The 25,795-nt window shown below is 56.4% G+C and overlaps 4 protein-coding genes across 7 annotated transcripts in view; 3 read left to right on the top strand and 1 right to left on the bottom strand.

Annotated features, from left to right (window-relative positions):
• The window catches only part of DEAF1 (DEAF1 transcription factor), a 28,591-nt gene extending 21,109 nt beyond the window's left edge, over positions 1-7,482 (top strand). For 3 of the 4 annotated variants that reach the window (XM_043451251.1, XM_043451253.1, XM_043451254.1), the window contains 2 exons: positions 2,518-2,607; positions 7,229-7,482. In XM_043451251.1, coding sequence (XP_043307186.1) covers positions 2,518-2,607; positions 7,229-7,333 — 195 coding nt within the window. In that variant the 3' untranslated portion in view covers positions 7,334-7,482. The remainder of the gene's footprint in view (positions 1-2,517; positions 2,608-7,228) is intronic. The other variant, XM_043451252.1, reaches the window with a different exon arrangement.
• Positions 7,483-7,989: 507 nt separating this feature from the next.
• Positions 7,990-14,259, bottom strand: DRD4 (dopamine receptor D4). The gene is made up of 5 exons (XM_043451277.1): positions 13,912-14,259; positions 12,302-12,414; positions 11,671-12,203; positions 9,705-11,578; positions 7,990-9,369 (listed from the first exon to the last, which is right to left on the bottom strand). The coding sequence occupies exons 1-4, from the start codon at positions 14,179-14,181 to the stop codon at positions 11,376-11,378; spliced, it is 1,119 nt and encodes a 372-aa protein (XP_043307212.1). The 5' UTR covers positions 14,182-14,259; the 3' UTR covers positions 7,990-9,369; positions 9,705-11,375.
• LOC122430757 (basic proline-rich protein-like) lies at positions 14,180-24,107 on the top strand. Its single transcript, XM_043451576.1, has 4 exons — positions 14,180-14,314; positions 14,459-14,686; positions 14,952-15,044; positions 23,844-24,107. Exons 1-4 carry the CDS (start codon positions 14,180-14,182, stop codon positions 24,105-24,107), a joined length of 720 nt encoding a protein of 239 aa, XP_043307511.1.
• SCT (secretin) lies at positions 23,923-25,305 on the top strand. The gene is made up of 4 exons (XM_043451296.1): positions 23,923-24,378; positions 24,477-24,578; positions 24,845-24,937; positions 25,132-25,305. Exons 1-4 carry the CDS (start codon positions 24,302-24,304, stop codon positions 25,244-25,246), a joined length of 387 nt encoding a protein of 128 aa, XP_043307231.1. The 5' UTR covers positions 23,923-24,301; the 3' UTR covers positions 25,247-25,305.
• Positions 25,306-25,795: the final 490 nt, after the last annotated feature.

Genomic DNA, 25,795 nt, shown 5'->3' with positions numbered 1-25,795 from the left:
CCCCCCCCCCGCCCCAGATCACACGGAGAGAGACCTCCCCCGCAGATCACATGGAGAGAGACCCTCCGCCCTGGATTACACAGAGAGAGGAACCCCCCCGCCCCACAGATCACATGGAGAGAGACCCCCTGCCCCGGATTACACAGAGAGAGGAACCTCCCGCCCCATGGATCACATGGAGAGAGGTGGCCCCAGAGGAACTGTTGCTGTAGACCTTGTTGGGAGGCATCCACAGCGTGCTCCTCAGCTCTGAGGGTCGTGTGTAGTGGGGAGCAGAGAGTCCATGGAGGGGCCCCACGTGAAGACCCAGGCGCTTGCCTCCCAGGGAGGGAACCAGGGCTGCCTTCTTGGATGTTTTATGTGGAATATCTTAGAAAATCAAATTTTAGCCCAACTGAACTATCAGAGATGTTTAGTCAGTTTTAACCATGGGGCATTTGTGTTGTGTGTGTATAATTAGCTCAGCAGAGATTAAACAGGGCAGAAGACCAGACACCCTTCCCATCAAGGGCGCCATGTCCAGCAGAAGCCAGCCATGTGGCTGCAGGGCGCTGGGCCTGTGCTGTGGTCCGTGTCCATGTCCCTGGCTCCTTCTCGGGCCTTCGCTGGTCACCCGCCTTCCCGTCAAGAGGCAAGTGTGGTCAGAAGAGCCGCTGTGCTGAGGGCTCCGGCCAGCGCCACGGGCACACAGCAGACGCTGTTCTCAGTGCTGGCGGAAGCCCAGTGCCCGTGGGTCAGCAGCGCTGTCTCTTGTGGCTGCCCGGGGGGAGGCTCCCGCGTTTCTCTCTTCTCAGGGCCTTATCTCACCCCAGGGTCCAGCTGTGAAGTGCAGCAATCCCTCTTTTCTTCACTGGGCACGCTGGGGGCGGGGGCTCCTCCTGGACAGGGCTGGTGTGGGGGTGTTTCCAGAACCCTCCCCTGCAGATTGTCTCTGGTCTCTTTATTTGTGTCTGGGTGGACTCAGGGGGCCCGTGTTACGTGCTTTGCTTAGGTTGTTGCATCTTCAGCGGCTGGAACTCTCTCAGTGTCTCCCAAGTCCCTTACCTGCCCCTCTGAACTCCTTCCTCCTCTCTAGGACTAGAAGACCCCCCAGGCCCACACTGGGGGCTCCCTGCCCCAGCCCTGTTGTTGTTTAGTCACTCAGTCATGTCCAACTCTTTGCGACCCCATGGACTTCAGCGCACCAGGCTCTTCTGTCTACTGTCTCCGGGAGTTTGCTCACACTCCTGTTGGTTGAATCAGTGATGCCATCCAGCCCCAGGCCTGGAATCAGCCGTGGAGAATGAATGGTCTTAGGAACCAAGATCTGGGCCTTGCTGGCTGGCAGCGTGGAGCGGTGTGGGTCCTGGCAGGCGTGTGCAGACCCCGCCCCGGGCGCTCTCTGCCCTCCGCCTCCACCTGCATGTGTGCTAATGTGCCTGACTCAGATTCCGAGCTTCTGCTTATTTCGGGTTAAGAAATCGTTTTCCCAAGGGGATGTGTTGGGAAGGCCCAAGGGGTTGGAAATACTTTCTGTACAAAAGTGGCACGTGCACCACAAGGTTCATCACGATGCAGGCCTTTGTGGTGAGAGGCGTTTACTCAGTGCCTGCTCTTGTCCAAGGATAGCCCTGGTGCTGGGAGCACAGCCAGGGTGGGCCCAGGTGCTGGTGGGGGTCGGGGTGCGGCATGAAGGCCGCTTCCCTGAGATGAGAGACAGGAGGGTCCTTGGGGTCCCAGACCTTGCAGGCGGCTGCTGGGGGCTCTGCAGGACCTCTGCTCCCCCCCGAATCTCTGTGTGGCCACAGACTTCATGCTGCTTCTTTTGTCCTGGAAAGGAGAGGCAGGGACGAGCCAGCTTACTGCCTCTCTGATGCAGGAGTTTCCTGAAGGAGTGGGGGTGGCAGGTTATAGGTGGAAAGTGTCGGTCAGCATTGTGGTCAGCAGACAAGGAAGTTGAATCCAGAACAGGAACCAAGACACAGGATGCTGTTTTTGCCAACACAGTCCCCCACCGGTCGGAGCAGGGGCCTGGCCTGCAGCGTGCTGGGGTCCTGGCTGCCTGCCACCGTGGGTCACAGCTGCACACACTGGCCCGGCCCCATCACCCCCTTGCACCGACCCCTACCGCCCCTCCCCGCTTTAGAAGGAGCAGTGTCACGCTTTGTGGGGAAAGCACACAGAAGGCCCACTTCATGGAGCCCAGCTGGTGGGCTGGGGACGCCTGGGATGCAGGACCAGGGGCACCCAGGCTGTTAGTGGGGGCCCAGCTGGGGACCTTCCAGGGCCTGGCACTCAGGGGCTGGCCCTGAACGCCTGAGAATGTTGGCCCTTCCAGTTTGCTTTCTGCATGCTGGGTGGAAATGAAATCCCTGCAGTTTGGAGGGAGGTTGGCCTGTATGTGATCCAGCCCCCTGCCTCCTGCTCAGAGTCTGTAAGGCGAGGGCAGGAGATGCGGGTCAGTCTGGTCCCGGTCACCTGCCCCCCTTCTGTCTCTCTGGGCGGCGTGCCCACCACTGATACCCTGTCCTCTTGCAGCAGTCCTGTGTGAACTGTGGCCGCGAGGCCCTGAGCGAGTGCACCGGCTGCCACAAGGTCAACTACTGCTCCACCTTCTGCCAGCGCAAGGTAGGCCCCGCCCCGCCCCGCCTGCCAGTGCTGAGGTAGGCCCCGCCCCCACCCCCTCATCTGCCAGTGCGAGGTAGGCCCCGCCCCCACCCCTCCCATCTGCCCCTGCGAGATAGGCCCCGGTCCCGCCCCCGGCCCAGCCCCGACCCCGCCCCACCTGCCAGTGCGAGGTAGGCCCCAGCCCCGCCCCATCTGCAGGGCAAGGTAGGCCCCGCCCCCACCCCGCCCATCTGCCAGTGCGAGATAGGCCCCGCCCCGCCTGCCAGTGCTAGGTAGGCCCCGCCCCCACCCCATCTGCTAGTGCGAGGAAGGCCCCCCGACCCGTCCTGTGTCCCCAGGCCCCAGCAGGGCCCCCAGGCAGCCTCCTGTGCCATGGGCTGTGGCAGTGGAAGCCGCTGCTCACCCGCGGCCCAGACCTCATCGCGGTCAGCATCCCCAGCCTGGCCACCTGGTCACAGAGCCTGGCTGTTTGCACGGTTGCACTTCTGCTTCCACCCCTTGGCCTTTGACCCTTAGGAGGCTGGAGGGAGTAGCAGTTGCTGGTTTTCTGGCCCTTACTCAAGAGTACGAGGCCAAGCAGTGGGCTGGGGGCCTGTGGGGTTTGCCTCTCCTGGAAATTTTTCACAAGGAGAGAAGGTAACGTGATGGGTGGACAAGTGGTGACATATGTCGTCCTTTGCGTTGCCTGGGCTGCCTGGGACCTGGAGCTGCGTGGGTGGACACAGCCTCTGCGGTGCCCACAGCTCCCGTCCTTAGACGCCCTCCAGCGAGAGGTGGGCAGGGATGACCCCACGACCAGGGTGTGTGGGACTTTCCTCCTCTGCATCTCAGGGCTGCAGTGGGTGCTGAGGAGGTCAGCACAGCGTGGAAAGCATGTCCATGGCTCCCAGCTTGCTCCTGGGCCCTGCCTGTGTGTCGGGCTGGACACTTGGGGAAGAGACCCACGTGTTTGGTTCTCCCTGGTCTCACCAGTGGGCTGGGCACTGAGGACAGGGCGCCTGCTTGCCTGCTGTGCTTGGGTCACTGTGGGGAGCTTGGATTGCCAGGAGGAGCCAGCTTGTGATCCCAGAGGGCAGCTGACTGCTGGCGTCCCTGACTTTGAACCATCCCAGAAAGATTCGTGGGTTTATTTCTTGATGCAATCATTTTAGCCAGATACCATCTTGACTAAAAGCATCTGCACTCTTATTGAATTGGGCACTTAAGTTTTGGGTATAACCTTGTAGACGAAGACGCCATTGCTTCCATTGACTGTGTTAGATTTGTCCTCTTTCAACATGCTGTCCTGATAAAGGCATAGGCTTTGGCTTTATTTGCAAAAATCAATGTACAGTGAATTTCAAAAACCCTGATTCTCACGTGCAGTCAAAAATGAACACTCACTAGGACCCGCAGGTCCCTGTGATAAACGGTGGTGCCGGCAGTGAGGCTCCAGCCCGCCCTCTGCAGTGAGGCTTCCAGCCGGCCCTCTGCAGTAAGGCTCCATCCACCCTTTGTGCTCCCCAGAGACCTGGGGGTGCTTGCTGTTGCTTCCCTTCCTAGAGTGGGACCGGCCATGACCTGTTCCACTTTTAGGTGCAGACTCTATTTTTTTCCAAATCCCGTTTGAGTGTGTGTGTGTGGGGGGGTGTGTGTGTGTGTGTTATACCTTCACTGAAGGAGGTAGAATTTACGTACCATAAAATCCACTAATTTTAAGTGCACAATTCAACGATTTATAGTAAGTTTGCAGTGTGAAAACATCACAACTCAGTTTTAGGACCTCCCATCACCCCCAAAAGCTCCCTCAGGCCGATGCCCCCGGGCACTGGAGACCAGGAGCCTCCTCCTCTGTCGCTTCCCCCTCTGCAAGCTTGCTGTGACAGGAGTCGTGCCGCCTGTGGTCTCCTGTATCCGGCTCCCCCGACCAGCGTGCTTTCAGGTCCACCCCGTGGGGCCCAGGCATTGTGCCTGGTGTGGCTGGACCTCGCCTGTTCTCCAGCCGTCAGCCAACGGATGTCTGGACGGACCCCCTGTGTGAGTGTTGGTGGGCACTCACGAGGGGCTCCCCGGAGGGCAGCTGCTTGTCTGGGCTACATTCACATGTACACTTGGGCAGACCTGTGTGTGACTGTTAGGAAACTCAGCTTGGCCAGCAGTGCAAGTCCGCCCCATCCACAGCGCTCGCTCCTGCCCTCTGGTTGTAGCCCAGCTGCCACTGGGCCTGCAGCACCGTCAGTGGGTTTAGTTTGCGTCTCCCTGATGACCGATGATGTGGAGCAACTTTTTGTGTGCTTTTTGGGTAGTTGAATATCCTTTGGGCAGCAATGTCTATTCAAATCTTTTGCCCATTTTTAAATGGGATTGTTCTCCTTATCAAGTGTGGAGACGTTTCTGTGCAGTCTGGATACAAATTTGAAGCCCAGCTTTTAAAAATTTTTTATTTTCATTCTTTTTTATTTTTGGCCATGCCATGCAGCTTATGGGATCTTAGTTCCCCAACCAGGGATTAAACCCATGTCCCCTGCAGTGGAAGTGTAGAGTCCTAATCACTGAATGGCCAAGGAAGTCCCAAGAAGCCCAGTTTATTAAAAATGTTTTTAATGGAGATCACGCTGTTGGTGTAGTATCTCAGAAATTTTGCCTGACTCAAGGTCAGGGAAATCTATTTTTTCCTGAAACATTTATAATTTTAAGTCTTTTGAATTTTTATTTTAATTTATTATTATTTTGGGGGCTGCACCACATGCACAGCTTACTGCATCTCAGTCCCCCAACCAGGGTCGAACCCTGGGCATGGCAGCGAAGGTGCCGGATCCTAACTTCTGTGCCGTCGGGAACTCCCTGTAGTTCTTGTGTTAAGATTTATGATCCATCTTGAGCTAATTTTTATGTATAGTGTGAAACATTGTGGACTTGAGCCCAACGCACATTGTTTTACGTACTATATAGATTTACATAGTCAGGTAATTTTCAAATTAAAAATTTATTTCAGTCTGAAAACAGCAAATGCTGAAGATGTGGAGAAAATGGAACCCTCCCGCACTGTTGGTGGGAATGTAAATTGGTGTAGCCACAATGCAAAACAGTATGAGGTTTCCTTAATTTGATAAAATTAGAGTTACTGTATGATCCAGCAATCCTGGACATATATCCAGACAAAATTCTAATTTGAAAAGATAAATGTACCCCAGTGATCACAGCAACAGTATCTATAATAGCCAAGACATGGAAGCAAGCTAAGTGTCCATCTGCAGAGGAATGGATAAAGAAGTCGTGGTGCATGTACACAATGGAATATTACTCAGCCATAAACAAGAGTGGGATCATGCCATTTGCAGCAACATGGACAAACACAGAGCTTATCAGGCTAAGTGAAGTAAATCAGACAGAGGAAGACAAGTATCATATCACTCATGTGGGATCTAAAAAGTGATACAAGTGAACTCGTTTACAAAACAGAAACAGACTCACAGGCACAGAGAACAGACATGTGGTTGCCAAGGAGGGTGGGGCAGAGGGGGGGTGCAGTGAAAACTAGGATGGAGAAAAAACAAGCTCCTGTCGTATATCACAGGGACTATATTCAATATCCTATGATAGATAATAATGGAAAAGAATATGTAAAAGAAAAAATACATGTTTAACAATCACTTTGCCATACAGCAGAAATTAACATTGTAAATCAACTATACTTCACAAAATTTCGTTTATTCTTTCGATACACAGGCAGACCTTGGTTTTTTTTTTTTCTTAAGACCTTGCTTTTTTACACCTCTCAGATAACTGTGTTTTTACAAATGAGAGGTCTGTGGCCTCCAAGCACTGTCAGGCGATGGTCAGCATTTTCAGGAGTAGAGTGTTTTTTGAGTTCGGTCCATGGACACTGAACAGACCACAGTGCAGCGTAAACGTAGCCCAAACAAGCCGGGACGGCTGAGCCCGTGCAGCTGGCTCTGCTGTGACATTCGCTTTATTCTGGAGATGAACCTCTGCTATCTCCCAGGTATGCCTGTAATGATTTGAAATTTCACCTTTTTATTGTAAAAATAAGGCACACTTATTGTAGAAAATACGGAAGCAGAGGACAGCACAGAGACAGGCAGCTAGAGCCCGCTCCCGGGGCCGCCCCAGCCTCTGCTCCTCCGCGTGTGTGATGCTCGTTCGTGTCTTATGCTTCACTGAACCCTAACCTCTCGTGTGTTCGGGGTCCACGTCTCCACTAACCACACCCTGTCAGGCCTCCAGAGCCTGTGAGCGGGGGCGGCATCTCCTACCCTGACGGCAGGTGTGGGCTGTCTTCCCCGACCTCCTGGGGGCCACGGTCACCCAGCCCCTCTGTTGACACGCTGAGTGGTCTCACTTGGGCAATTATAAATAACACGGCGGGCAGCAATATCAGATACAAGTATTTCTTTGCAGGTGTGATTATGTTTCCTTGATCCCAGGGAGGAAGCCGCCAGATCAGAGTGTGGATGTGTTTCCAGGGTCATCCAGGCTGTCTCTGAGCGGGTTCCTTAAATAGGGGGGTCGAGGCTGGGCGCCCCCTGCCCGGGAGTGCTGGCTCTCAGCACATGAAGGACTGCGGCCTCGGGTGGGCGATCACTCTTGGAACCGTGACGCAGTCTGTCCTTCCTTGCAGGACTGGAAGGACCACCAGCACATGTGTGGTCAGTCTGCAACTGTCACTGTCCAGGGGGACGACGTCCACGTCGGCGAGGGCGTGATCGAGAAGGTCACCGTGTGAGGGCTCGTGGGGCCTCTGTGGCCAGGAAGGACTCTGAGGACAAGGAGGAACTTGCTGGCCAAGTTAGGAGTGGACGTCAGGCGGCCGGTGCCCTGGCAGCACGCTCCCGCCGCCAGGCTCGGTGGCGGGCACTGGCCTCCGCGTGGCTGCTGGTGCGGCGGCCGGTGCCCTGGCAGCACGCTCCCGCCGCCAGGCTCGGTGGCGGGCACTGGCCTCCCGCGTGGCTGCTGGTGGGCGCGGCCTGGGCCCCCGGCAGCACGCTCCCGCCGCCAGGCTCGGTGGCGGGCACTGGCCTCCCCGTGGCTGCTGGTGGCGCGGCCTGGGCCCCCGGCAGCACGCTCCCGCCGCCAGGCTCGGTGGCGGGCACTGGCCTCCGCGTGGCTGCTGGTGGCGCGGCCGGTGCCCCGGCAGCACGCTCCCGCCGCCAGGCTCGGTGGCGGGCACTGGCCTCCGCGTGGCTGCTGGGGGCGCGGCCGGTGCCCTGGCAGCACGCTCCCGCCGCCAGGCTCGGTGGCGGGCACTGGCCTCCGCGTGGCTGCTGGGGGCGCGGCCGGTGCCCCGGCAGCACGCTCCCGCCGCCAGGCTCGGTGGCGGGCACTGGCCTCCGCGTGGCTGCTGGGGGCGCGGCCTGGCCCCGAGGCTCGTGGTGCTGTTTCAATCCCTTGGATCATGAGCGTCCAGTCTTCCCTACGGGTGTGTCGTGTTCTGTAACACACGTGTACATACATGTGTCTTGTCAATAAAGTTGACACCCCTGTCCCACCTGGACAGGCGACTCCAGCCCTGACCTCCCGTGGAGCTGTTCTTCATGCAGCTCAGAAGCCTTGAATGAATGGAAGGGCCCTGCCCGGCAGGGGTCCCAGAGCCGCCAGCTGGGAAGACCACGCCCCACTGTCCAGGCTCAGGGGTGATGAGGTGCCCTGGCCTGTCGCCCTCCTCTGCAAGAGTGCGCTGGGCCGCTGGGGACCTGCCCAGCACGGCTCCTGCCCCAGCCCAGCTGTCCCACCCAGCAAGGCGGCAGCCTGGGCCTGGTCCCCGTGGGTTCCCAAGCCTGGCCCATCTATGCCCAGCGCCAGTTCTGGGGGAGCCCTGGGTCTGCGGTGCCCCGCCTTCTCTTCACTGAGGAGGTGGAGGCTCTGCCCCAGTCACAGACTCTGACCCCGACGCTTGCCCCCTGCACGGTTCTGCCACGTTCATCTCCCGGCTCCTGCTTCCAGAAGGTTCTCAGTCCATCGCACATGGCCTCTGGGGATGCCGCTGGCTCCGGGTGAGCCCAGGGGCTGGCTGGAGGCCCAAGGGAGGAGGCTGTGCGCCCAGGAGCCCCAGGGCCTGTCCCCACGCCCAGCCTGGCTGCAGGGGAGGGCCCTGCCCCCAGAAGTTTCTGCCATCGCTCTGCTCGGCCTCTACAGACTAAGTGGGCTTATTCGGGTTTTATTCAGCTGGTCTTCACGCTTCCACCGCCTCAGGGAAGTCCAGGCCCGGCCTCCTGGGGTTTGCAGAGCTTAAGAGGGTGGGGGAGGCATGTCAGTCTCGGCAGAACGGGCTGGAGATGGCTGTAACCCTGGAAGGAGTCCCCCCAAACATGAAAAGGCTAAAGCGGTGACTGAAGCAGGCATGAAGCCCATAGGCAAAGGGTGCCGGGTCCTTTCCTGGTGTCCGGCTCCGGCCAGGGGCCCCCTGCAAGCAGTGCAGAGATCTCTGGACCAGACCCTGCAGGGAGGCCATCCTGGGCAAGGGTCTCCTGGGATAGGGGCAGCTTCTCCTCAGGACGGAAGCCTGGGGACCATGTGTTTTGGGGGCACTTTCCAAAATGTATGCTTTCTAAGCCTGTGAAGCTGGCTCTGGGTCACGCTGGACGTCAGGAGGTTTCCAGAAGTTGTCCGGGCGCCAAGCATGGGTTACACCCTCAGTTCTGTGTCAGCGCTTCCAACGGCATCGCCTTCTGACCACATCTCCTGCCAGACGCAGCCCCCAGGGACAGGGCAGGGTCGGCTTCTGTCAGCGCAGCACAGTGGCCTCAGGGTGCTGGTCCTCTGCTGAGGTGCAGAGATGCGTGGCATCAGTGGGCCTGCCCAGTGCTGGGACCCTTGAGGCACCTGGTGGGCCCCCGGGTCGGCCAGACTCCGGCATCTGCACCTGTCCCTGCCGGCCCACCTGTCCGCCGTTTCCTCCATGCCCCTCCCCTGCCCAGCTTGCCCTCCATTTCCAGCTTGTCCCTCCCTGGCCCACCGTGTCCCTTCCCCCTGCCTTGTCCCCCTCTTCCAGCTTGTCCCCCTCTTGGAGTCTGCACACAGGACCAGTGGGGACGGCCCAGGGATAGCAGCAGGCTCTAGCGCATCCACGTCCCCACCCCCACGAGAGGTGCACTTACTGGCCTGGCCTGTCAGGGCCACGGTCACCCCATCCCCAGCACAGGAGAGGAGATGGGGCGTGGCCTCTCTCCACGCAGACCCTGGGGGGTGGGCAGAGCAGCTGGTGTCCACACTGAGTGCGGCTGCTGTCGGTGGAGATCCTCTTGGCAGCAGCAGAAACTAGCTCCGACCACCGGAAGTGACCACAGAAGGCCCAACAGGTACATGGCAGAGATGGGCTTCAGGGCACAGGTGTGGCATGTGGACCTGCGGGACGTGGAGCCACGGCAGGGCCGGCGGCCACAGTCAGGGCCCCTGCTCCAGTCCTGACCCTGACTCTGACCCTGACCTTGCCCTCAGCCCAGTGGGTCCCTCCCTGGTCTTCACTTCAAGTCTGAGGTTCTCAGAGGGATCACCAGCCCAGCTCTGGAGCAGGTATCCTGACCAGGCTCGGTTGTACCATCTGGGGCCCTTTCTGGGTATTTGGGCTCCTCCCTGGGTTTGGAGGACTCTCCCTGGGCATTGGGGCTCCACCTGGGTTTGGGAGACCCTCCCTGGGCACTGGGGCTCCTCCCTGGAAGAGACCCAGGGTACGTGCTGTGGCTGTCCTCTTGCTTCAAAGGGGAGGAGCTGCTGGAGGCTGGAGCAGCCACCAGGGCCAGAGTCCCGCCCAGGGCCCCTCTCCCTCCGTGTCAGCCCATGTGGTGCAGGCACACAGCATCCTGTATAGGCTCCCCATCCCTCAGTGCTCAGCTCCCTGAGAGCAAGTCTCTCCCAGGGTGATATGGACAGGCTGGTCCTGCAGGTGGTCAGGGGAGGCTTCTTGGAGGAGGTGGCAGCTGAGCCCTTGGGAAGGAAAGGGTGCTCACCCACAGAGGGAACGGGTGGCCCCTCTTTCCATTGGAACAGCTTAACATCCTGAGGTTGGGCCTGATGCTGTCACCTCACAGCCCACAGGAGCTCCTTCCAGAGAAGGACTTGGCACCCAATTGTGGCCAGCTCAGTGATCAGGGTCCCTGACCAGAGCGCTCAGCCACAGCATTGGGGAGCGGCGTGGCATCCACGGCCAGGGACTGAGAGGGCCCAGGTGAAGTCCAGGAGGGGCTGCCTCAGGTTACGGGGGGTCACGCCATGGCGGGGGGCGGGTAGCTAGCTGCTCTGGCCCTGGGCCTGGCCACCTGGGCAGAGGATGGCTGAGCGCCTTGCAGGTGCGTGCTTGGCCCTCCCTGAGCCCACCCAGCCCCCTGGCCCCTCTCCTGGGCTTCAGGCCTCGGTGGGCAGGCCAGGAGCTGCGTTCTGACTTTGAGGGGGCTGCCAAAGTGGGGGCAGGGCGGCTGGACGGGCCACCAGGACAGGGGAGGAGGCCGCTGGCCTGTGAGCAGAGTCGGGTGGGGGTGCGTGGGGGAGGGCAGCTCTCAGAGGAGGGTGTGAACCCAGGCAGCCTTCCCAGGTCACGGGCACCCCTGTTCCCGGGCATGCACCTCCGTGTCGTCCCACTGCCCAGCCCAGGGCTCAACCAGGACCTTCCTCGAAGGAAGGAAAGGGTTAACTGACCAGATGGGGGCCAGTGGGGGTGCCTCCTCCTGGCCCCCCCAAAGCCTTCCCAGCAGGTGACCCGGGATCTGTTTAATTACTCCTACAAAGCCCCAGGCCAGGCGGTCCCGGCCAGAGGAGGCCGCGCGGGCGCTCTGTCAGCAGCAGAGGCGCAGAGCCTTGCGAAAGACGGTGCGGAACTCGGCGTTGAAGATGGTGTAGATGACGGGGTTGAGGGCGCTGTTGACGTATCCCAGCCAGGTGACCGCGCTGACCAGCCGCGGGGACACGGCGCACGCGGGACACAGCGCCCGCGTGATGTGCACCACGAAGAAGGGCGTCCAGCAGAGCAGGAAGGCCCCTGGGGGCGGGGCGGGGCGGGGTCACCGCCACGCCCCCCGGCCTGCGCACCGCCCGCTCCCCTCCGCCGCGCCCCCCGGGGACGGTACCCACCGACCACCACCGGCAGGACCCTCATAGCTTTGCGCTCCCGGCCTGTGATCTTGGCACGTCTCCTCCGGCGGGCCTGAGGCGGCGGTTCGGCCGCAATGGGGTCCGGGGGCGCGACGGCGTCCGGGGCGGGGGTGGCGTCGGGGGTCGGGCCGACATCGGGGGCGGGGGCGGCGTCGGCGGCCGGGCTGGCGTCCGTGGCGGGCGGGCCGGGGCCGCTGGGTCGGCGGGGCGCACGGCCGTGCAGCTTGGCGCGGCGGGCTGCCTCCCAGCGCCTCAGGCCGCGGAACGTGGCCCAGTACAGCAGCAGCATGAGCGGGCAGGGCAGGAAGAAGGAGCACACGGACGAGTAGACCACGTAGTCGCGGTCTTCCAGGCGGCACACGGAGGGGTCGCGGCCGCGCGCGTCGTTGAGGCCGAACAGCACGGGCGCTGCCACCGCCGCCGACAGCAGCCACGTGGCGCCGATGAGCAGCAGCTGCCGGCCGCCGCGGCTCTGGCGGTTGTAGCGCAGGGGCACGGCCACGGCCACGAACCTGCGGGGAGCGCGGTGAGGGCGGTGGGGCGGGGCGGGCCGAGGGGCGCGGCCACGGCCACGAACCCGCGCGGAGGGGGGCGGGGAGGGGCGGCCTACCTGTCCACGCTGATGGCGCACAGGTTGAATATGGAGGCCGTGCACAGCATGACGTCCATGGCCATGAGCGCGTCGCAGAGGCCGGGGCTCAGCAGCCACACGCCGCCCTGCACCTGAGCGCGGGGAGGGGCCGCAGCAACATTAGTCGCGGGAAGTTGACCTTCCCCCGCCCCGCCCCCCAGATGTCTTCCTGACCCCCGCTATTGCGGGCAGCAAGGGAGCTGAATATCAGCGGAGCCAGAGCAGGAAAGCCCTGGGGAAGCTGGGCGGTCCTCCCCTCCCCTCAGGCCAGAGCCCAGAGACCTCCCATCCTTCCCGTTAGAACTAGGAAACGCCTGCGGGTTGGAGGGGGGTCTTGGGGGCGTAGGCAAGGGCGGGCTGTGACCCCTGATGCTGTGGGGCTCAGCGTGCGCGGGGCCACTCCCTGCAGGTGGGGACCTTGATGCCCTAGAGTGTGAGCCCAGCACCCATCCCCCTCTCCAGCAGACGCGCAGTTGGCCTGTCTGCTGAAACTCTGTCTCTGGGACGCTGGAAAGGTCATCCCACTCTCGTCCCCGCACGCTTGAAGTGAGGGCAAAGGTAGCACCCACATCATTGTTAGGAAGTACCAGACTCGGCCCTGTGCCCAGCGCCCCCATCAAGGGCAAAGGAGCAGACAGCCGCCCCTTCTAAATCCCCTCCTGCTGATTTGGGACGATTAGGAGCTTAAGAGCCGTCACTGTGACGTCTGTCTACAGCTCTGGTGGGGGGGCAGTAGGTCATGCCCGTCCCTGTCCTGCTGGCCTCTGCCCAGCGCTGCCTGGACTCACCGTCCACCTTAGAAAACCATGCCTCCCCTCCCCCCACAGCCCGGGACACCGCGTCCCCAACTCAGCCTAAGCAGCTTTTCTCTGCCCAAACTACAGAGTGGACATGGCTGGCACCAAGGGGGACCCACCCGAGGGCCAGACCTGACCTGGGTGTGGCGGTTCTGGGACCCAGGTTCTGGCAAAGGCCCTTCCCCGGCCCTGGTGGGGGGCGGCGTCCCCTTCCTCCAGCCAGGCTCACTGCCCTGCACCTCCCGGAAGCTAAGGGTCCCTCCTGTTGTGAGCTGCTCGGCGCAGGAGTGAGGGTGTCCTGCCCGGGTCGGCTCATGTGTGAGCACGTGTGGTTCTGTGTGGCTGTGGCCTCGTGGGGTGACCTCTGTGTCCCTGCCCCAGGGGAGCCGGTGTGGGGTAAGCCTGCCTCTGCCAGTCTATCCAGCTGGCTCCCCCTGGGGGACTGGAACCCAGCGGAGGGGGCTGGGTGGGGGGCTGGACTGCCAAAGCCGCCTGTTATTGGGGTCTGTGCTTGAAGGACAGAAGCATCTCTTGGGTAACAGAGAAGGCGAAGCGGAGAGAGGGACAGAGTGGGAGGGCGGACGGACCGCAGAGCGGACAGACGGACAGCGGGATGGAGAAAGGGAGAGAGGTTCAGCGGGGACCCGGCTCCGGTCGTCCTGGGAACCGCACAGCGCCCAGCTCCAGGATCCTGAGAAGCCAAGCGGCGGCGTCGGGCTCGGTCCTCCGTGTGGCCGGGACAGGGGACCCGGAGCGGGTGAGGGTGCGCATGCGGGGGCGACGCGGGCTCACCTCGGAGTAGACGAAGAGAGGCAGCACCAGCAGCGCGAGGAGCAGGTCGGCGGCCGCCAGACTCACGATGAAGTAGTTGGTGGGCGTCTGCAGAGCCCGCTCGGCCGCCACGCTCACGCACACGAGCGAGTTCCCCGCGAGCACCGCCCCGATGAGCAGCGCGCCCCCCACCAGCGCCGCCGTCGCCCCGGGGCCCCCGGCGCCGACGCCCGCGCCGGGCGCGCGCCCCGCCAGCAGCCCGTCCGCGTCTGCGGCGCTGCGGTTCCCCATGGCGCCCGGCCCGCGCGCCCCGCCGGGCGCTCAGCACCTCGGACAGTCCCGGCCGCGCGCTGGAGCCCCGCCCCTGGGCCCGCCCAGCCCTGCCTTAGTCCCGCCCCGGTCGCCCGGCTCCGCGGACCCCAGGGCAGTCCAAGCTGCACCCAGTTTTGCCCCATTTTGGCCTTCGCCCCTAGAGCCGGGCAGATGGACAAACGCCACGGCCCAGCGCCGGCCCAGTGAAGGGATGTGACTGGCATGGGCGGGCCCAGCATCGCTCTCTGCCACGCAGGGCTGCGGGACGGCGCGCGGGTCTGAGCCCAGAGAAACCCACGGGAAGAAAGGGCGGCCCGACCATCCCTCGAGAGTTGCGGGCACCCACGCCAGCGCCACCAAGTCCGGCCTCAGAGACCCCCGCGACCCTGCATGGGTCCAGGCTGGGCATCCCCCTCCGGAGATGCTTCTTCAGACCCCCGAGGCGGAAGTGGAGCCACTCCTCACTCCATCCGGGTGGAGCCGCGTGGGGGGCATCCTTTCCAGGCTGCTTCCACCAGACGCTGGCACACCCCAGCCCAGGCCCCCCCTCTGTCCCTCCATGCGCACTCCTCTCTCTACACCCCAACCCAACCTGCCCTCTCTGGCCCCTTCATGTCCCCCTGCAATGATTGCAGACCTCAGCCTGGGTCCATGCACCCAACTCCCCAGAGCAGCCTCTCCACCAGCCTGGACCACACTCAGTCACTCTCCAATCTACAACCACTGCCTGACCCTTCCTCCTCCCCCAGGTGGGCAACCCTGATCCTGGCTCCATCACCCTGAGCAAGCTGTGTGCCCCTTTGAGCCTGGAAAATGAGCTCACCCCACAAAGCCTGGAGGCGGTAGCAGGAGCCAAGGCCACGAGAAGGCCACCCGGAGCTTAGCTGTCTCCAGAGTTCTATATGCTCATTAGACACATCTTACCTGAGTCACGTCCTTCTCACAGAGAAAAGAAGCCCCAAAGGAGAACCCTCTCAACCTGCATGCCCCACACACGAGCTCCCTGTGTGAGTGAAACAGAAGACAAAGGCCCTGAAGAGACATACCTTGATGATACTCACAAGGGGCAGAGTCACAGGAGACCTGATGAAGGAAATGCGTGTGCAGGACGTGGTGTAGATGGGCACCTGGGTCCACATCGCATTCAATACCTCAGTCACGTTCATGTGGATCAGGGACAGGCAGACTCCTGTCCCTCCTGAAGCCTTCAGCAAGAGAACTCACAATACTAGTGACTTTTCTCACAAGACGAAAGTACAAGGCAGGCCTGGCTCTGTGATCTCGGGTTGGGTGCCAAGCAGTGAGGCCAGCCCAGCCTCTGATCAGCGTTGAGTCTCCCTCCTTGTCCTCAGACATCTGCCACCGTTAAGGGTGAAAAGGCAGCCCAGGGACTTCCCTTGGTGGTCCAGTGGTTAAGCATCTGGCTTCCAGCGCAGGGAGGCAGGTTTGATCCCTGGTCAGGGAACTAGATCCCATGTGCCTCGCGGAAACTAAGCCCACGAGCCGCAACGAGAGATCCCGCAAGCCCCAAGCAAGATCTGTCACAGCCAAATAAAGAAAGAAATAAAACAGGCATGTGATGCTAAAAAACTGGAAATCTGCATACAAAGAAAATATATTTTTTTAAAAAAGAGTGAAAAGGTAGCCCAGACTGGGGAAAGAATGTAATATAGAAGCAATATGTGGTGTGTATGTGTGCTTAGTCACTCAGTCACATCTGACTTTTTGTGACCCCAGGGACTGTAGCCCACCAGGCTCCTCTGTCCATGGGATTCTCCAGGCTAGAATACTGGAGTGGGTTGCCATACCCTCCTCCAGGGGGTCTTCCCAACCTAGGGATCGAACCCGGGTCTCCCACATTGCAGGTGGATTCTTTACCGTCTGAGCCACCCGGGAAGCCCAAGAATACTCGAGTGGATAGCCTATCCCTTCAAAGGGTGCAGATCTGCAATGTGTAAGGATACCTGTCAAATCAACAAGAAAAGAAAGACAACCCATTTTAACAAAGGCAGATGTCTTGAACAGGCACTTTACACGAGAGGGTATCCTAACCCTAACTATGTTCAGTAGGCAAATAAGCACCTGAGAAAGTGCTCAGAGTCCTTAACCTTCAGGACATGACAATCAAAACCACAATGTGGGGCTTCCCTGGGGGCCCAGTGGTTGAGACTCCATGCTCCCACTGCAGGGGGCACAGGTTCGATCCCTGGTTGAGGAGCTAAGACCCTACATGCCGTGTGTGTGTGTGTGTGTGTGTGTGTGTGTGTGTGTGTGTGGTGTGTGTGTGTGAGTTGCTCAGTCATGTCCGACTCTTGGTGACCCCATGCAACCCCATGGACTGTAGCCCCCCAAGCTGCTCTGTTCATGGGATTTCCTAGGCAAGAATACTGGAGTGCAGCACAGCAAAAAAAAAAAAAAAAAAAAATCACGACATGTCTTGCAGACAAAAATGGGGAAAAATGTCAGATGTGTAATTTGAAAATATTTCCTCCCAGACTGTAGAGGAATACTGTCTCTTCATTCTCCTAACAGTGTATTTTAGTTATTTTTTTATGTGTAAAGTATGAACTGATGTGATTAATTGATTAATTTTTCTTGCCTGTGGATGTCTAGTTATCCCAGCACGACTTGTTGAAAAGACTTTCTCTCCATGGAATTGCCTTTGGACTTTTGTCCATAAGCACTTGACCATATTTCTGTGGGGCTGTTTCTTAACTCTCTACTCAGTTTCATTGTCCACATATCTTTCAACAATAGTATAGTCTTGATTATTGTGATTTTATAGTAAGTCATGAAATCGTGCAGTGCGGGTCCTCTAAATTTTTTCCTTCACATAATTGTCTTGACTATTTTAGTTCCTTTGTCTGTATGTATAAATTTTATTTTTAAAATATTTATTTATTTACTTGGCTGTACCTGGTCTTAGTTGTGGCATATGGGATTTAGTTCCCTAACCAAGGATGGAACCCGACCCCCTGCGTGGGAGTTCGGAGTCTCAGCCAGTAGACCACCAGGGATGTCCTTGTGTATATGCATTTTAGAATCAACTTGTCCATATCTACAAAAAAGCCCTGCTGGGAATTTGATTGGGGGAAATTGACATCTTAATAATATTGTCTTCGAATTCATGAATATAGTACATCTCTCCATTTATTTAGATAGTCTTTGATTTCTTTCATCAGTAATTCTATGAAATTGTGCCTTTGAAGAGCATTTCCCTGAAGTCATAAGGCATCTTTCATGTGCTTCTTGGTCGTTTGTACAACTTCTTTGGAAACCATTGCAAATCCAAGGCCATGAAGATTTGTCGCTGTATTTCCTTCTAAGAGTTTTATTTTATTTTTTTGTAAGACATTTTTTTTCCTTCCCTTTTCTGTCATGTGTGTGGCTTGTGGGATCTTATTTCCCCGATTAAGACTGGACTTGGGACCTTGGCAACGAGAGCACAGAGTCCTAATTACTGGACCACCAGGGAATTTCCAGTTTTATAGTTTTAGATTAAATAATTTAGATCTTGACTCATTTTGAGTTAATTTTTGTATATGGTGTGAGGTAAGGGTTCAGCTTCATAGGTTTGCCTGTGGATGTTCAGTTATTCCAATGCCATTGAAGAAACTCTTCTTTCCCCATTAAATAGTCCTGACATCTTCACTGAAAACCAATTGATGGGACTTCTCCAGTCACACAGTGGATAAGACTCCACACACGCAAGGCAGCAGGCCTGGGTTTGATCCCCATTCAGGGAACTAGACCCCACGAGCTCCAACTAAGAGCTCAAGTGTTGCAGCTAAAGATTCTGTGTGCCACAACTGAGGCCTGGCACAGTCAATACTTTTTTAATTTAAAATAAATTGCTAGCAGATGTGTGGGATTATATCTGAGCTGTCAACTCTGTCCCACTGATCTTTATGTCTGTCCATAACACCAGTAGCATACTGTTTTGATTTCTGTAGCTTTGTAGCAAGTTTTTGAATCAGCCACTGTGCCAACTTTGTCTTTCTTTTTCAAGAACGTTTTGGTTACTTGGATTTCCTTGCAATTCCATACAAATTTTAGAGTTGGATTTTCCATTTATTAAAAAAAAAGTCATTGGGGTTTCAGTAGGGAGCATATTGAATCTGAAGATCATTGCTGAGCAAAGGCATCTTAACAATATTAGGTCTTCCAACCCATGAACATTAGATTGACTTATTATGCCTTCTTTAATCTCTTCCAGGAATGGTTTTTGCTTTTCAGTGTACAAGTCTTTTACCTTCTTGGTTAAAATTTATTACTAAGAATTTTATTCTTTTTGATGCTATTGCAAATGAATTACTTAAATTTTTTTTACTTATTTATTTATGGCTGCACTGGGTCTTTGTTGCTGCATGAGGGTCTCCAGTCACCACGAGCCGGGGCTACTTTCTAGCTGTGGTGCGTCGGCTTCTCATTGCAGTGGCTGCTCTTTGTTGCAGAGCATGGGCTCCAGGTTGTGCATGAGCTTCAGTAGTTGCAGCACTCGGGCTTAGCTGCCCTGAGGCATGTGGAATCCTTCTGGACCAGGAGATTGAACCCATGTCCCCTGCATTGACAGGCAGACTCTTAACCACTGGACCATCAGGGACATCCCGTGAATTACTCTCTTAATATCATTTTTGAATTGCCCATTGATACTGTGTCGAGGTATAACTCATTCTTATATTTCAAGCTTATATCCTTAAACTTTGCTGAATTTGTTTATTAGTTCTAACAGGTTTGGGGGTTTGTGTTTTTCCCCCCAGTGTTCTCTGTGTATAAGATCATGCTACCTGCAAATAGAGAGAGTTTTACTTTTTTCTTTAATCTGGCTGTGCCAGGTCTTAGCCGTGGCACGTGGGACCTAGTTCCCCGGCCAGACCTGAACCGGGGCCCCTGCACTGGGGCTTGGTTGTCCCCGCACCACAGGGATGTCCTCCTTTCCAATTTTGGAAGCCTTTTAATTTCTTTTTCTTGCCTAATTGCTCTTGCTAGAACTTCCAGGAAATGTTGAATAGAAGCAACAAAGGTGGGTACCCTTGTCCTTTTCCTGAGCTCAAGGGAAAGTTTTCAGTCCCTCCTCATTGAATATGATGTCAGTTCTGTGTTTCTCATATACGGCCTTAATCATGTTAAGGAAATATCTTTCTGTCCCTAGTTTATTATCTAGTCTTTTTATCATGAAAGTGTGTTGATGTAATCAAATGCATTTTTCTGCATCCATTGAGACGATTAAATGTATTTCTCCATTCTATTAATGTGATGTATTACACTGATTGAGTTTTCTCTGTTGAATCACCCTTGCATTCCTGGGATAAATCTCCATTTGGTCCTAGTGTATAATCCTTTAAAAAGTGCTGCTGGATTTGCTTTGATCATATTTTGTGGAAGAGTTTTGTAATTCTAAAATTGATCCAACAATTTGATGCAGTTTTCATTAATCTCCTAATAGTCTTTTTGTAAACCTTGACAAGTAGATCTTAGAATTTATATGGAAATTCAGAAGGTCAAAGCACCAAAGAATTGTTGCTTTTGAACTGTGGTGTTGGAGAAGACTCTTGAGAGTTCCTTGGACTGAAAGGAGATCAAACCAGTCAAACCTGAAGGAAATCAGTTCTGAATAGTCATTGGAAGGACTGATGCTGAAGCTGAAGCTCCAATACTTTGGCCACCTGACTCGAAGAACTGACTCATTGGAAAAGACCCTGATGCTGGGAAAGATAGAAGGCAGGAGGAGAAGGGGACGACAGAGGATGAGATGGTTGGATGGCATCACCGACTCGATGGACATGAGTTTGAGCAAGCTCCAGGAGTTGGTGATGGACAGGGAGGCTTGGTGTGCTGCAATTCATGCAGTCTCCCATCCAAGTACTAACCAGGCCCGACCCTGCTTAGCTTCCAAGATCAGACAAGATCAGGCACGTTCAGGATGGTATGGCCCAAGACAGTTCATTCAGTCTCAAAGAGTCGGACGTGACTGAGTGACTGAACTGATCTCAGGAGGTCAAAAATAGCTAAGACACTCTTGAAGAAAAGCAAGGTCAATGAATTTGATCTGTCAGATATGAAGACTTATAAAACTACTGTAATTATGATAGTAAATTAACGGGGGTACTGTAGCTAAGATAGTAGGCAGGGTGACAGTCGGGCGGATGGCATGCATGGAGAGTGTGGACACAGATCTAAGTGCATAGAGAAGGTTGGTCCACAGCAGCAACGACACTGGAAGACAGTGGGGAGCCGAGTAGAAAAAAACAAAGCTTCAGTACTTCACACCACGCGCAGCATAAATCTCAGATCTGCATCTGAAATGTAAAATAATGATGCTTTGGGAGGTAATATATGGGGGCATCTCCCATATAGTATGTTAATTACTCAGGAGACAAGACATAGGAAAACATTGTAAGTTTCCTCATGTTAACGTGCAGAACGTTGTCCCCTGTGCTCACCAGTCCTAAACTATTCATAACCTTTTCTCAGTCCCTATCAGTTTCCTGCTTTAAAAGACCCTTCTTACAGCAACTGCACCCTGTAACAACCTCCCCCTGACACCCCTTGGACTGTTCCCAGGCCCTGCCCTTCCTGGCTCAGGTTTAATAATTCAGATAACTCAGCTTGGTTGATCAGCCAGACTCCCTGACGATCTCTGTCGGGTAGCTGACAATTCAGAGTTGTTACCTTTTTGAGATACATACTGAAATCCTCATAGGTGAGCTGATCCAAGCTCTGAGATCTGTTCCAAAATTAAGTTGAAAAAATAGAGAAAGTCAGTAGGGGTAGGTAAGGTTCGTTGTAAATTGTTGAAGCTGAGTAATGGTACCTGGGAGTTTGTCTACTTTTTTATGTCTTTAATTCTCTATAAGGAGTAAAGTGATTTCTCTTTTTCTGCTCTGTAAAAGGGGACGTTCATTAAAGCCACAGAAAGGTTACACTCTATTACACGACTTAGCGACTAAACAGAACAACAAGTTTGGGCCCCAAGTTCATATCCTGAAGCACTCAGCCAAAGGTAGTCTAAGGCACACTGGCCTCTGCAGTTCTGTGAAAGAAGAGGTCACAGATCTGGAAGAATGAATTCTTTCCAGTGCCCTCCTGTAACACTGAATGTAGAGCTAAGAGTAGACACAATTAAACTTGACATTTAAATCTTAGTAGTAGTAGTGTTAGTCGCTCAGTTGTGTCTTGACTCTTCACAACCCCATGGACTGAAGCCTGCCAGGCTCCTCAGTCTATGGAATTCTCCAGGCAAGAATACTGGAGTGAGTTGCCATTTCCTTCTCCAGAGGATCTTCTCAACCCAGGGATTGAACCTGGATCTCCCACATTGTAGGCAGATTCTGTCCTCTCTGAGTCACCACGGAAGCCCATTTAAATCTTAGTTAAAACCCCCCAAAAAAGAATATTTTTGGTGATTTAGTATTCAGAGAATACAACTGTGTCACAGTGAGATATATTCTTAGGCCTTGAATACGTTCTCTCCTATGTTCTACTGTGAAAAAATAAAGCTGCTTTTTCTTCCTCACAATCTTGGACCCTGGGGATTCCCTGGTGGACCAGTACGCAGGACTCTGCGTTCTCACTGCCGAGGGCCTGGGTTTGATCCCTGGTCAGGGAACTAAGATCCAACCCTGCCAAAAAAAAAAGAATCCTGGACCCCGAAACTGGCCATTATTAGGATCCCCCACACAGAATGATGTCTGATCTGAGGCTTTGAATAAGCTATTCACACAACCTGACTGTTTTATGTGTGCCAAGGACCCAGCTGGGCTTGACATCCCGGGAAACCTTGGGGCTCTCCCTGGAATCTGTGGGTCCCACGTGATGTTTTGTCATGTAGCTTGTGTTGCAAAGTAGGGTCCAAACCAGGCCAGGCCTGAGCCGTGCATTGCTTGAATCTCCAGTTCCCATCAGAGGCTGGCCCACATTATCTGCTGCATTTCAGCATGAAATGCTGAGCCGGCCACACGTGGGTGTGGAGGACACCGGCCAGCAGCAGGCACAGCGGGAATGGCTGTGCAGACGCGATGGGGGCAGCTGGTTACAAATTCCCCTACGACTGGCACCCGCAGGCCTGCCTGCCCCTCCTTGCCTCAGCCCTGCCCGGCTCTGCCACTTGGGCCTCACCTCACCCTGTCTGTCCTTCTGTACTAGTGACCGCTTGGGACCTGGAGCCGCTGTGATCAGAGTAGAGTAGGACAGCGGGCTTGCCCTAAGCTACTGCCCACTAAGCTACTGTTGTTCAGTTGCTAAGTCATATAACAGGGTGGACCCTTTCTGTGGGCAGCAGGAGGCAAGCGATGGGCTTGTTCTGTATCCCCGATTATGGTGGTAGTCACTCGATCCAGACCTAAGTCATAATTTATCTTTTACTGTATGTTAATTTTTTAGAAGTCAATATGCCTGCATGCTGATTTTTTTCTTTTTTTTTTTCTCTTTTTTTTTTTTTGATTTTTTTCTTTTTTTAAGATAGGAAGATCCTGCCTATGAAGATCTGCCTGGTCACTTGTGTTTGAGGTGCTAAAAAATCTGAATGAGTACTCAGGGTTTTGAGTATTCTCATGAATGTGATTAATTGGTCAATGCTGCTAAAGTTTAGGGGTTGTAATCTGCCAAATTTGTGCAAGAAGAGGCCACAGCAATTGTTCAAAAATACAAATACAGAAAACAATGAGATACCACGACCCATGCCCCGGTGGAAATGCAAAACTGGTGCAGCCACTTTGTAAGACTATTTGGTGGCTTTCTGCAACGCCAAACATACTCTTACCATGCAATCCAGCAATCACGGTCCTTGATGTTCACCCAAAGGAGTTGAAAACTTACATCCACACAAAAACCTGCACGTGGATGTTTATAGCAGCTTTCCTCATAATTGCCAAAATCTGAAAGCAACCAAAGCAACTCAAGATGTCCTTTAGTAGGTGAGTGTATCAGACAATGGAATATTATTCAGCACTAAAAAGAAATGAGCTGTCAGCCCATGAAAAGACATGGAGGAAACTTAAATTTGCGTAAGTGAAAGAAGCCAGTGAGAAAAGGCCACACACTGTATGACTCCAACCATATGACATTCCTGAAAAGGTAAAACTACAGACAGTAAAAAGGTGAGGTGCTGGGGACAGAGGGATGAACAGGCAGGTGGCATGAAGGGGATTTTTAGGGCAGGAAAGCTCTGTGAGGTAGCATCCACACTAGCGGATTCGTGTTATTACACATTTGTCAAAGCCCATAGAATATGTAACACCAAAATGATTAGTAACAGAAAATCCCAGATGTAGTTAACAATAATGTACAATATTGGTTCATCATTTGTAACAAATGTCCCAAATGAATGCCTGGTGCTGGGGAGCCTCTGTGTGTGTGTGTGTGTGTGTGTGTGTGTGTGTGTGTGTGAACTCATACTTTCAGCTCGATTTTTCTGTAAACCTAAAACTGTTCTAAAAAACAGTCTGCAAGCTACTATAAATGCACATGAAGTTTAACACAAGAGCTGCTGGTTTACAACTCCACTGATTCGATTTGCAGTTTCTGTGTAAGGATTTCAGAAGTGCTGGTTGTAGAAGGGCCGAGGCAGGCTCTGGTCTCCCGCCTGGAGAAACGCACAAGAAGGCCCAGGCGCCCCAGGCCCTAGTCTCTCGCGGTCGCAGTGCCCACCCCCAACCGGCCTGCCGCTCCCCGCGCCCTGCCGCGTCCCAAGACTGGGGAAAGGTTACTCGGTCCGCGGCTTCGGATGGCCTCGGCCTGGGTCCCCTCCAGGCCCTCTGGACAGCCTCATCGGCCCTCCGCTGGCGCCTCTAAACTTCGCACAGGCCGTTCCCCCGCAGGTTCCGCTCCTCGCCCCCACAGGGGTCCCCCGGTCCCCGGGCGCCCGATCCCCGCCGGCCTGCCGAGGGGCGCCACCGCGGCGCTAGGGGCGGGCGGGCTGCCGGGGCGACAGCTGGGGGGGCGGCCCTGACCTTCCCGCGCGATCGATGGGGCGCGGCTCTGGCGGCGCAGAGCCGGGGCGGCGCTGACCCCCGCCCGCCCGCCCGCCTGGCTCCCGCTCCGGGCGCCGCTATAAAGGGGCCTGGGCCTCGCGGCAGCTCATCCCTGTCCGGCGCACACCATGGCCACACTGGTCCTGCTGCTGCTGCTGCCGCCGCTGCTGTTCGGGGGCTGCGCCGCGCGCCCCGCGCCGCCCAGGTGAGCCTGCGGCCCCGGGGCCTGCTCCCACCCCCACACCCCATCCTGCCCCTGCCCGGCCCTGACCACCCGCGGCCGCCCTCCCGTCCCCTCCGCAGGGCCCCGCGACACTCGGACGGGACGTTCACAAGCGAGCTCAGCCGCCTAAGGGACAGCGCGCGACTGCAGCGGCTGCTGCAGGGCCTGGTGGGGAAGCGCAGGTGAGGGGCGGGGCCTGGTGGAGAAAACGCAGGTGAGGGGCGGGGCCTGGAGGGGAAAGGCGGGCGCGGGGCGGGGCCTGGAGGAAAAACGCGGGTGAGGGGCGGGGCCTAGAGGGGGAAGGCGGGTGAGGGGCGGGGCCTGGAGGGGGAAGGCGGGTGAGGAGCGGGGCCTGGTGGGGAGCGCCGGTGAGGGACTGGCGGGGGACAAGCGACGCGGTGGGGGAGCGCCCCGACTCCAGACTAACCCTGACTTGGGGTGGGGGCAGCGAGCAGGACGCAGAGAACGGCACAGCCTGGACCAAGTCTGCGGAGGGCCCGCTCTGCCTGCTGTGGTCGGACGCGCCCACCCTGCAGGCTTGGTGAGCAGTAGCTCTCCCCCCATCCCTCCTCCAGCGACTCCCTCCCTGAGGCGCCCTGGGTCTCGGGCACAACCGCGGTCCAGGAGCCTGGGAAGGGGATGCTGCGGCGCTGGTGACCAGAGAGGCCTGCTGTCCCCAGGCGGGCGTGGGCTCCCGCGCCAAGCCCCCAATCCTTAACCCGGCTGTCTCTGCAGGGCGCCCCTGAGGCCCCCCGAGGATCAAGCCTGGTCTTTCCAGATGCCTCTTGCACTGAAGGCAGGGGTCATGGTGTCCAAGCCGGCCGTCCCGACTGCTGAGGGGACCCGATGAGGCCCTGAGGAAGAAGGATCCTCCAGCGGGGCCTGGACAGAGGAGGGGGTGGGAGGAGCGGGAGGGGTTGCATTTGGCACCAATAAAGGAGGAATTCAGACCCTAGCCCCGTGAACTCTCTCTGTGCACTGCGGTCTGGTACCCTCAAAGCTCCTGTGGGGCGCGGCTGTCCAGGGAAGGAGGATCCTGTCTCTGGAGTCTAGGGCCGTGGCCACGCCCAGCTGTCCTTTAAACCTGGGAAGCCAGCGAGGAGCTTCATCTGCCCACTTCCTTATCTGCTGCCCATCCCCTGGGCTCCCTGGAAGCTGGCTGCACCACTGTCATCCACACAGCAAACATTCAGAGACCGTGGGGGACTCACATGTCCCCCAGCTCCTTTCCCAGGGAGGGGGGCAGTGGTGAGGGGGCAAGGGTGTTGTTCTTCAGTCTCTCAGTCGTGTCTGACTCTCTGAGACCCCATGGACTGCAGCACACCAACCAGGCTCCCTTGTCCATCACCAACTCCTGGAGCTTGCTCAAACTCATGTCCATTGAGTCGGTGATGCCATT

Source organism: Cervus canadensis, chromosome 29, assembly GCF_019320065.1.
Source record: "Cervus canadensis isolate Bull #8, Minnesota chromosome 29, ASM1932006v1, whole genome shotgun sequence".
Classification (NCBI taxonomy): domain Eukaryota; kingdom Metazoa; phylum Chordata; class Mammalia; order Artiodactyla; family Cervidae; genus Cervus; species Cervus canadensis.
This window is presented reverse-complemented; position numbering and strand designations above follow the sequence as displayed.

What these genes read in the sequence shown, in the direction of transcription:
- LOC122430757 (XM_043451576.1), top strand. Translation starts at nt 14,180, where the DNA reads ATGGCGCCCGGCCCGCGCGCCCCGCCGGGCGCTCAGCACCTCGGACAG. An exon ending in CTCCATCCGGGTGGAGCCGC is followed by an intron (nt 14,687 to 14,951) that starts GTGGGGGGCATC and finishes CTCCTCCCCCAG; the next exon opens with GTGGGCAACCCTGATCCTGG. An exon ending in CCCCACAAAGCCTGGAGGCG is followed by an intron (nt 15,045 to 23,843) that starts GTAGCAGGAGCC and finishes TCGCGGTCGCAG; the next exon opens with TGCCCACCCCCAACCGGCCT.
- DRD4 (XM_043451277.1), bottom strand. Translation starts at nt 14,181, where the DNA reads ATGGGGAACCGCAGCGCCGCAGACGCGGACGGGCTGCTGGCGGGGCGC. An exon ending in CTCTCTTCGTCTACTCCGAG is followed by an intron (nt 12,415 to 13,911) that starts GTGAGCCCGCGT and finishes CCCCGCGCTCAG; the next exon opens with GTGCAGGGCGGCGTGTGGCT. An exon ending in GGTCCTGCCGGTGGTGGTCG is followed by an intron (nt 11,579 to 11,670) that starts GTGGGTACCGTC and finishes CCCCGCCCCCAG; the next exon opens with GGGCCTTCCTGCTCTGCTGG.
- SCT (XM_043451296.1), top strand. Translation starts at nt 24,302, where the DNA reads ATGGCCACACTGGTCCTGCTGCTGCTGCTGCCGCCGCTGCTGTTCGGG. An exon ending in GCGCGCCCCGCGCCGCCCAG is followed by an intron (nt 24,379 to 24,476) that starts GTGAGCCTGCGG and finishes TCCCCTCCGCAG; the next exon opens with GGCCCCGCGACACTCGGACG. An exon ending in GGCCTGGTGGGGAAGCGCAG is followed by an intron (nt 24,579 to 24,844) that starts GTGAGGGGCGGG and finishes GGGTGGGGGCAG; the next exon opens with CGAGCAGGACGCAGAGAACG.